This window comes from Centroberyx gerrardi, chromosome 13 (genome assembly GCF_048128805.1).
Source record: "Centroberyx gerrardi isolate f3 chromosome 13, fCenGer3.hap1.cur.20231027, whole genome shotgun sequence".
Taxonomy (NCBI): domain Eukaryota; kingdom Metazoa; phylum Chordata; class Actinopteri; order Beryciformes; family Berycidae; genus Centroberyx; species Centroberyx gerrardi.
In genome coordinates, this window is record NC_136009.1 from 17,612,872 (window position 1) to 17,623,898 (window position 11,027).

Consider the following 11,027-nt stretch of genomic DNA (forward strand, 5'->3'; position numbering starts at 1 on the left):
GATAAATATATATATAATGCATCACAAATGTAACTGGTTCCAGAAATATCTAATAATATGCATCATTATAGCTGTACTTTTGATTTGTGGGTTTCTAGAATACTAGTTATACAAAGAACATTTATTTCTGTAGAGAACAGTGACATCAAAAACTATTCATGGCTGCAATATGAGTTATAGAACTGTAGCCTGTGCTTGGAGTGCCTTCTTTAGATATTTAGGTTAACTGCTTATTTTCATTATTTTGAGTTGAGTGACTTTTCAAGATACTCCTAATTGGCCCCAGTGGGATTTTGAGCAACAAACCCTTGATGTTCACAGCTCGTTCACATCCTCCCATAATTGTGACAGTATTATTGTAATCTGAGCAGATAATATTGTTGTATTTTTAACAAGATTTCAATGTTTGATCATAGCGAGAGACCAGCTTCATTCTGAGATTTAATTTCCTTTTCCCGCTTACCGCTGTCATCTTTGATACTCGTCACCACAATCACATGACAGATGGTCCTTTCTGGAGCCTCTAATCATATTTTCAGCTTCAGATTTCAATTCATCAAATTGATACATGATTTGCATGTCATCTAAGCGAAAACACTGTGGATTGGCATTGTTCGTGAACACCAATGCCTTTTCTATATTAACTATAGGCTCAATAATCTATAATCTTCCTAAGCCTAATAAGATTTTACGATTTGAATTTGAGTTTGGGTTTCAACGCATTTGTTATAGTGTATTACTTATTTATGGCTGTCTGTGCATAATGCAGCTAATCTTGTTATCTACAGAATCTCACCATTCTAAATCCAATGTTATGAATCATTTATTCAAAGTGACGTTGATTGGGCCCCCAAGTGAACTTACTGTCACTGTGAGATCAACAGTTTGAAAGAGGAAGGCTAAGGGAAAAAAAGAAAAAAGAAACTATAGATAATAACCTTGCCGTGCAGTCTGAACTTGGGATGCTGTCTAAGAGATTATAACAATTAAACTTGAGAGCCACAGGTATACTGTCGGCACGGATTAGATTGGATAATTATTGACAAACCACAATACTGTGTGGTGAAGTGCACTGTCGCGGTCTGCCAATGAGTGGAGCTACATATTAGCTAGAGGGTGAACAGGTTGGCACATGACACCCTCGGTATTGTGCAAGTCTACAGAGAACCACACCCAGTGAATCATTCACCAGAGTGCAAACAGACTGAGCTGCATGAGTAACACTTTCTCTGTCTGTTCTTAAGGGAACACAAGGCAAAGTCAAAAACAGCAGAAGAAAGCTCTCTTATTTTTATTTTACAAATTACTCTTTATAAAAAAACATATTTGTACAGTGTTTGTACACACTAAAACCAACTTGTATGAAAAGCCTTTAAGTGCATTTTTGAGATACAATTAACATTAAAATGCTCATGATTTGTGCAATAACAATTACTTTTGTTGTTGCACTACTATGTTTTCTGGAGGAAGAAACAGACATGATCACAAAGAATTACACTGTAGTAGGGTTGAAGAATTGTGTTGCTGTAAAATTAAACTAGAGTCTAAAAGTAAGCACCTTTACCATTGCCACAGTACCGCAAACGAAGTGAACCAACATTCTCCAATGACCAAGACATGAGAGAACACAACTCTGAAACAGGAATGCCAGGTGTGCATAACTTTGGGCGCTAAAGTCTCGAGAACAGGTTCACTGAGATTCTAATCTAGATGAACACTTTTTTTCTGGGAAGTCAAGTGTTTAGAGTTCAGACAGTTGCAGGCGATGTGGATCACACCTCACTCCTCCCAGTCACACCCTTCCGCTGACTCACAAGATTAATGTCAGACTGTCTCAGTCACTTCAGTGACCCTGAGGGCCATGACTACACCCAGTCAACAGGCAACATCATACAATGTATGTGTTTCCATGCCAAATAGGATTTGGAGTTGTACATACATGGAGTTGTAAAATCACTGTTAAATGGCAAGTGTACATGTTCCAACTTATTCAAATTTAGGCGACAAATTAAAAAGGCACACATGCAAAATGGTATAATCCACTGACCACTGGGAACATACAATACCCAAAACACCCAAAGATGTTTACTAATTTATAATAAACCATGTAGCCCTTTACCGTATCAGTACAAATAACCAATATTAACCTGCAAAACAAAGAATCATAAAGCAAATAACAACAGGTAACACACAACACAACATATGTACAGCTACATAGTTTTCAGTGCAAAGAGCTTTTACCAAAAAAAACAAAAAAACAAGAGCAGTACAGTGTTCAGACTCTTACAAAACCTGTTTTGTTCATTTTCTCCTTCCTTCTCAGTGTCCTACCAAGCATTAAGAATCCAGCAAGCCTCTGTACACCCTGTACAATCAAAATAAACACCATTTTTTGAGCTTCATTGTTTATGTTTTTGTGCAGACCTCTGCTAGAGTTCTGAACTTTGGCCCCAGTGTGTTTAGGAAGTCGAGGTTGTCGTTGTTGTCCTGGTCACTGCAGCATCCCACAGAGCCAGCTGCGGAGCCCTCGCCCTCGAAGCCGTACGAGTGGAGGATGTCATCTGCGTAGCGTCCCTCCCCCTCCGTCCCAAGATAGACCAACTTCTGCAAAGACAAAGTGGAGGGGAGAGGAAGCATGTTATTAGCCCTTGTGGAGTTAAGCCTGGGAAACTGACCGATGGGAGGGGAGATACTGTGCACCATGTGATATTGCAGAATTGCTCAGGATATGACTGGCGGATATTACATAGCGAACAGACAAATAAGTCACCAACAAGTTGAGCAATATTAAAGTTTACAGTCGAGACCATTGTGGTTTAGACAATAAGAGATTACATTACACATGAGAATTGCCTAAGCTTTTACAGATAGGAAAGAAGTTATTAAACCTCAGAGAATGAAAAGTGTGCTCATCTGGACACATTTACAACACAATTCTGCCACTCTCAAATTGTGTGCTAACCTCCACTATCGCCCTGCCCCAGATTTATTTCTTTTCATGCATACATTTCTGCAACTATGGTAACTGAGTAATCAGGCAAACACTATAGCTTTGGTTCACCGTAACTTAGTTTGGTTAAAACAATATGCAAAACACAATATGTTAAAAACAATCCTGAAACAACATTACCTGCTCCAAATAGCGGCCGTTTGTTTGCCAGACGCCATGAACGGATGAGTTTTGGAAGAGTCTGCTGTCAAAAGCCTGACTGCTGCCGACAAACTGACCCCCACCAAACTGTCCAGTAGCATACTGGCTACCATCGTACTGGCCAGCAAAGTAGTCGTTGTGCGCATCGGTCACCATGACGCCGCTGGACCTGCACAGCCCATTCTCCTGAGTGCTGAGGCCTCCGATCGTGCTTGAGCTCTTGTTCCCCAGCCATCCTGCATTCAGCACAGAACCCTTCACCGAGCCCTTCACTTGTTCAATGCCAGTAGTGGGAACAATGATGAGATTTGAATCCTACAGAGACAAACAAAAAAAAAAACAGACAATCAAACAAAACAATCAAATACATTAAGCAAAAAAGTAAGGATGAAAAATCTGGCCAGGCAACACTTTCATTATTATTAGACACTTACCACTTCTTCCCCCGGGGCCTCGGTGTTTGATTTGAGCAAGATGCCACCACTGTCTCCCATATCTTCAAGCTCCCTCTTCTCGCGCTTTGTCACACAGAAAAAGGCAAGCAGTATACCTGCGATAGAGAAGCAAGCATCATGTTTGAAATGAGTTCAATAGAAGTGCATTTTCATAATAAACAGTACTGTACGTGTGGCAGGCATCACAAGAGTAAGATCAAATCACAATTTCAGGCCTGCAATACACTAATTCAGTGACAATGGGGAAACCTCAATAAAACCTTCAACTTTGCAGCATTCCTCCTGTACTTTTACACATGTTCAAAAAATTCTTCTGTCTCTTTACAGGCTTCTCGTAATATAGACCAGTGATTCTCAACCTTTTTCATATCAAGGACCCCTAATTTAGTCCACATTAGAGCCTCGGACCCCCATTTGATGAGATTTTTGTCTCTCAGACCCAAATCTGAGAATATTTTTATTGCTAGATACGATTTTGTCCAGAATCCCATGACTGTCTGTATTGTAGGTAGAGAGATAACTATGATCAAAATAATCATTCTTCTACATTCTCTAATTGTGTTCACTTCTTGTAAATGAAGTAATGGTGAATTGGTGAACAATTCATCAATTTGCTGGGGACCCCCTGGAACCCCCTCAAGGAGCCCTGGTGGTCCCCGGACCCCACGTTGAGAACCACTGATCTAGACAGTATGCACAATCCTGCTGGCGAGAGTGAAGCAGTTGGGACTCACAGAGCAGCAGGAGCAGGACCAGAGGCAGCAGCATGGCCAGTAAAGCCAGCGGCCCTAATGACACGGAGCTTGACTTGTCCAAGCAGGCTCCATTCCTGCACTGGCAGATCCTCACCGTCACCGTCTGCGTTTTACCAGAGCCCTGCAGATCTTTCACCACCAAGGGAACCGTGTATATCCCTGTAGGAAGCTCTTTGGTCTGCTCCAGCGTAGCTGCCGTGTCTGAGGAGGAAACAAGCCCAGGCAAATATTATGAACAGCCTTCAGTGTCTGCAAGTAATAGCAAAGTTATGCTGCGCAGAGTACTTTGGTATTGAAGTTAATATTTCAGGACAGATGGGAATAACTGTTCATTATGATGATTTAAACTGTACCATAACGCTGTTTCCCTATCAAATACTTGACACCCTTTTCTCATTTCATTTAAAAAGGCACACACTGAGAAAAAGGTAGATCAAATGGGTAAAGAGGCAGCGAGAGCAATCACATCATAATCATCTACCATTAAACGGCTTCACAGCCCATTTGCCATCGTGGTCCTCCGCCACAGAGAAGCTGAAGGGGGCGGAAAAGGGAGTCTGGTCTTTGTCTTCAGCCACAGCCAGCACAGAGCCGAGCTCCCCGTCCTTCTCACACACCACCATGTCGCTGGTGGGGAGCACTGGGACGTGATCGTTGACGTCCTCCACCTGAATGATGACTGTTCCTGTTCCTGTCTTGGAGCCTGAAACGCAGCAGACTTAATGTAAGACGAATGTGAGCAAGACAGTAATGAACTAGAACTAGTTAGAATTAGTTGGCGCAGTTGACGCAAATCTACAGTCTGACATCACTTGGGTGTTAATTATCTGGGTCATAAAATCAGACAAGCATCTAGGATGTGAGGCAAATTTTCACCATCACACCAGCAAATTTTGAGTATCCGTAAATGACTTGCCACATCATCATTTGTGACCAGGGACCTCATTTAGAGACGCTGTGCACGCACAAAAAGGATGTTACATACGCGTACGATACTTTCCGCACAAACGTTGAGATTTATAAAAAACAAACTTGATGTGAGGATGTGTGTATCTCTACGAAACACGTACACACACGTCTGACGCACTGTGAAATGGCGACTGATGGCAAAGCAAGTGAAATAAAGGAAAATGTTTTAATTACACTTAATCAATTCTTTACGCTCCATATCAAATTACACAGACTTCTAATAGGCTAAAATCCCAGAGGAACAACCAGGCCTTAATCATTTATTTGTTGCTTTAGTCTATTTGCAGTGAACTGTCATTATGGGCTCATGAGTTGCGGTGAGTTGCTCATAAGGCCACTCAACAAACTTTTTTTTGGCCGGTGATACCCAAACTGAGGCCACCGGGGAAATGTCTCTTTATCGTCTCGCTCCGGCTTTGCCATTTTCTCACACAGACAATGGAATGACAAGCACATTTACATGCATAGCGATATTCATTAAGGGCGTTTCATTAGCCATCTATGGTTAATTGTGGGAGTTAAGGGGGCAGAGTATGAGAGGCTCATGCATGTGCGTACTATTTCAAGATTATTGGGATTTTGAAACGGGGAATTACGCGGCAGTGTGAGTACGCACGGTTTTATGAATCTGATTATTTTTGTCTTTTTGTACTTTTTTTGGTATGTTCTTCTCCTTTTGTGAGCACGTGAAGCTTCAGTGCGGAGTCGCAGTTTTATAAATGAAGCCCCAGATGTTCTCACGGCACCAAGCATGTCATGCCAGTGTTGTTCAGACAGATACCGACATGGGTGGGGTTGGTTTTGGCAGTAACACAAGACTTGGCTTTACAATATCAATGGACGACGTGAAGATGACGCACAGATCCTCTGCAGTGACATGATGTGTGTTAACTAGACACTCTCCCATACTCGTGCATCCTATGTGATTTTATGTAATGACATATCATGGTTGGATATTTGCCATACCTCGAGGGAGACAATTAGTTCAGGAAACAAGTGTGGGTAAAGAACTGGGCAAAAATTCAAACACACTGTCACAGGCTGTTTGTAATTGCTTCCTTAATATTGTGGTGATAGAGGAACAAGAAATATGTAAGCTGGATCTTACACCATTAGAGCAATACTCTGTATTTCCGGTAACATGATAACAGTTTAAGTTGTGTATGCAGTCCATGGTTTGCTATACATAATTAACTGACAACTGAGTGTATTGCATAAACTTACTAGCATCCACAGCCTTCATGGTGATGTTGTAAACTCCATCTTGGACAAACTGGGACTCTCTGTCAATTGTGTTTGCAACCTTCAGCTCTCCTGAATTCACATCTACATTGATCCACGAGGCCGGATCTGTGGCCTTGTAATACCTGAGAGGTACAGTGGAAAAAAACACTCATTCTTGATTCCTGACGCAGAGCTGCAACTCCACCTTGTGTTGAAATGTAAGTAACAATGTTATTGGCTAAACTATAGGACAACAAAATGAATTCCTGTGCAGCATATCCTCACCTGATGCCTGCGCCGCTCTTGGTCTCGGGATCTAGAGCTGTGTAACTTCCTATCAGTGTGCCGTTTGGTGTGTTCTCTTTGACGAGAAAGCGTACAGTGGGAGCTGTGAATTCTGGACCCTCGTCAACGTTGCTGACAGACACATCCACAGGGATGGATACCCAGGAGGCCTTGGTGTCGCTCAGCTCAGCTTGGTTACGCGCCATGATCTCCAGCTTCACGTTTTTGGTCTTCTCATAGTCCAAGGACTGTAAAAAGAGGAAGGTATGAAGGAAATGTAGTGTAAATACAAACTGCTCTGTCCGTACTTTATCGAACACATCATAGGCCTACGCATTTTGTAAGTCTGTATGTCATAGTTAGGTGTTTATTTAAAGCAAGATCTTATAGATAATAAACCAAATAACAGATCTTGTGAGCAAAAAGTATTACTACTACTACTAGTAATGATAATATAATAATAATAATAATCATAATGATGATAATGATAATGATAGAGCCTGCTCACCCCTGCATACAGAAGCCCCTCATTAGTTTTAGGGTCTCTTTCAATCCTGAATTTCCCATTTTCATTTCCTTTTGTGATGACAAATTGGGAATTCCAGTTTGGAGTGTTTATCAGATCCTTATCTTCAACTGGAATTCGGAGGATGAGTCGTTCATTTTGGTTCTCCTCAATAGTGGCATCATACTAAAAGACAAAGACAGTGGGCAAGGCAAGGCAGGGCAAACCTCATTCGTGCAGCACATCCCACACCCAAGGCAAATTCAATGTGCAGTAGGTTAATCACACTACATTAAATCACTATGAATTATGAAAAAAACAAGTTCTGAAAGTACGCTGCTTAACTTTCACGGAGAATGGTAAGAGAGGGATAATATAAAAATGCACCTCTTATGTTTAATTCTGTAGAAACACAACAATGCGGTAATATGTAAACACTGAGATAAAAAATAAAAAATCCTTGTAAGTAATTGCTAATCACTTACAGAAGCCTTTGTGAAAGTTGGAGGGTTGTCGTTGATGTCACCCAGCATGATGGTTGCTGTGGCTGTGTTGGACAGACCACTCACTGCGCCCTCCATGTCTTTGATTTGTACTGTGACCAAATGCTTGTCTTTCACCTAAGGAAAGAAACGTGTCAAATTTTTTTAAATGATGTGAATGCTTGTCAACAGTATGTTCAGAAGCAAGGAGACCAACACAAAGCATTTGCGCCATGTAATAACGACATCACTGGCCTCACTTGTCACATGATGTCACATTACTGAGTAAATCGTTAAAGTAGTGGTGCAGGCCCTCACCTCTCTGTCCAGGGTGTTAGTTACTGTGGCGATGACACCTGTCGCTGGGTTGATGGTAAACAGGTCCGTTCCAGTCAAGAGAGAATACCTGATCGCGGTGTGAAGTGTTCTTTCCTGGTCTCTGTCGGTAGCATTCACTTTCCCCACCACCGTTCCTGTGGTGTAAAACACGATCATTTGTGGGTTATCATCCACAGCAACAAGGTCAAACATGTCTGCATCGCTGGTGTGACGCTTCTTTTGTGTTCCTCACCTGCCTCGCTTTGCTCCAGCACAGTAAACCGGAGTGGGTCTGTGAATATTGGTTTGTTGTCATTCACATCATCTACGATCACAGTGATTGCCAAAGGCAAGTCTGTCTCCTGGTTGGTGTATCTGTCATAAACTCTGGCCACAAACTGCGAGGAAAAGATCGATTTTATGGGGTTGACAGACTCAAAAACACAAAGACTGTATCGAGTGCTGAATATTTCATGTCATGGTGGTATCCTTTTGATTTTCTATCTGATAAGAATAGCAATTTTCAGTGCAGTATAACAATGTCTTAAGAGTTTTATGACTAAATGAATTCCACCTTTAAACCTGTGATCAGCGTAATGAACATTATGGTCTTGCACTCACGACAATCTCTGGGTATTTTTCGCGGTCGACTGCCCTGTGGACGCTCAACATCCCAGAATACTTGTCGACCGTGAACATATTCTCTGGTTCCTCAGTAACACCGGGTCCAGTGATGGTGTAGTACACGGCGTGAGTGGCTTGCGAATCTGATCCTATCTATACCAGGAAACAAACAAAAAATGATTCTTTCACTTGTATAACTCGTAACACGGTATAATATTGAGCCTAGTTAATGCAGCCTATTTTCTTTGCTTTCAGTATGCAACACTTGGAAATGGATCAAGGGAGAAAAAAATGGGCAGGTTCCAACAGATAATTAGGAATTGCGGGTTAAAGGTAAGCGGAATAGAGAAGGAGATTAGCACTAAGTAAACACAAAGCAATGCACTCTATAGGCGTGCCTGGGTGTGTGAGTCACTTAATCTGGGAGTCACAATAACGAACATGGGAGGAGTGAAAAGCAAGTGCAGCATCTTCACACACATTTTGTCCGGCCACATGGAAGGATAAGAGAATTTGTGGCTTTGTACTGAATGTGCAGCAAGAGTGAATGTGCTGTATATATCCTATATACTATATGCTGTATTTTCCAAGATTATTACCCTATCAAGTTGTTTCGGAAAAGGTGGGACATCATTCTCTATTATATTGAAGGGAGGGGGACTCCAGCGTCTTTTGGAGCGCCTCAGCAGGCCCTTGTCCATCACCTGTCACATGCAAACAATTCAGGAAATAAAAAAAAGTGTGATTACCATTTTGAGCTATATCAATCAGTTATAAAGTGGAAAAAAAAAATATGCATCTGACTGTCTTACCATTCTTTTCTGTATTGTCCTGTGGACAAGACGAACTTCCATCTCACTTTTCTGTCCGCTGCTGTCCTGAGCCCAGATAGAAAATGTCCGCCCTCCGCTTGCCACTATAGTAGTTGACAATGCTACTATTGTTCTGTCACTTCCTACCGTGAAGCTTGGGTCACTTGATGTTAAGAGCAATGGCTTTGGGTCACAGTGGTCGACTTCAACTGAAAAAGAAAGGGAAAGGTTACAGTGAGTATTAGGCTACACAGGTAGGGGAACTCCAAGACTAAATGAACTGTAAAGGATCAAACTGTTGAAAAGTGTTGTAGACTAACATCTTTACAGCGTGTCAACCTGCAGTAGCCTACCTTTTGAGATCACATACTCAGGCGGGATGGTCTGTGGGACAAACACTTGTATAGATCTGGGGAGAGAGCATGACTCCACACGGGACAGGACCTGGAGCGGGGAGACAGTTCAGGTCAAATAAATCAAACTAGGAAGATTATTATGCTGTTACTGTGCGTGGATTCTTAAGCTTCTTTAGTACACTGTGTAGTTTCAAAGAATCTCGAATGTATCAAAGTTGTTAATGTTATTAATAAAAATGTATCCCATACTGCTCTTTGCTCTGCATCAAACAGTCGCATCTTTCTTTTCTCTCGTTTTTCTGTAAGTTGCGACATAAAAGCTCAACACCGTCTACACCCAATTCCATAAAGGCTTGTGTGTAAAAAGTAAAAACGAAAACAGAAAAATTAAATTGGAATTACTTACCAATATCATACAAATGTGGAAAATAAACGCAGCCGCCATTCCCGTAAACGTCCAGTGGCTCTTGACCTGAGGAGGCGCAACTCTGTCAACTGCTGTAAACGCACTTCACGCAAGGTGTTCGCGCTGATAGCAGTCAGGTCGGTGTGACAGATGGTAGGTGTCCTGTCCGACTCGGTCCTGGGACTTTAGCTCATATGCCCTATCACTTGCTTTCTCACGTTAAGGGCGGGCTGTTTATTTAAGGCAGGCAAAGATATCAGTCCGCTGCTGGATGTGACGCATTCTTTGTCTGACACACCTTGGCTGCCACACCCAGACGCTAAGCTTCAATATCAAGAGCAGCGAGCAGCTTTGTGCTGTGTGTTGTTTCTATGCCGCTGTGTGTTTTCTCTCTCTCTCTCTCTCTCTCTCTCTCTCTCTCTCTCTCTCTCTCTCTCTCTCTCTCTCTCTCTCTGGACACGTAGACTCCTAGAAGTTGACAGATATATGAGACTGATACTGTTGTTACCAGCAGGGGGAAACATTGCCTAAGAATCAGCCTTGTAACAGGAAAAGTAATCCTATGAAAACTATACACTATATAATGTCCAATGGGGATATTGTAGTTCTACCATATGAGTCATGGTCAAAAGTTTGGACACAGGTGATTGAATGTACTATTTTTTTCATTCTCTTAAAGCCATTT

General features: G+C 41.9%; 1 protein-coding gene across 1 annotated transcript; it reads right to left on the bottom strand.

The window, feature by feature from the left end:
- Nucleotides 1-1,276: 1,276 nt before the first annotated feature.
- On the bottom strand, nt 1,277-10,555 carry LOC139925589 (desmocollin 2-like protein). The gene is made up of 16 exons (XM_071917029.2): nt 10,343-10,555; nt 9,934-10,024; nt 9,581-9,789; nt 9,368-9,472; nt 8,766-8,921; nt 8,398-8,542; nt 8,145-8,299; nt 7,830-7,964; nt 7,348-7,530; nt 6,840-7,087; nt 6,555-6,697; nt 4,843-5,064; nt 4,341-4,562; nt 3,586-3,701; nt 3,131-3,466; nt 1,277-2,604 (listed from the first exon to the last, which is right to left on the bottom strand). Exons 1-16 carry the CDS (start codon nt 10,379-10,381, stop codon nt 2,407-2,409), a joined length of 2,703 nt encoding a protein of 900 aa, XP_071773130.2. The 5' UTR covers nt 10,382-10,555; the 3' UTR covers nt 1,277-2,406.
- Between the last annotated feature and the right edge of the window lie 472 nt (nt 10,556-11,027).

Bases quoted from the DNA above. Each gene is read 5' to 3' on its own strand.
- LOC139925589 (XM_071917029.2), bottom strand. From the start codon at position 10,381: ATGGCGGCTGCGTTTATTTTCCACATTTGTATGATATTG. The intron at 8,922-9,367 runs GTAATAATCTTG...TTCCTGGTATAG, and splicing joins TTCCGAAACAACTTGATAGG to ATAGGATCAGATTCGCAAGC. The intron at 6,698-6,839 runs GTGAGGATATGC...TGTACCTCTCAG, and splicing joins AAGAGCGGCGCAGGCATCAG to GTATTACAAGGCCACAGATC.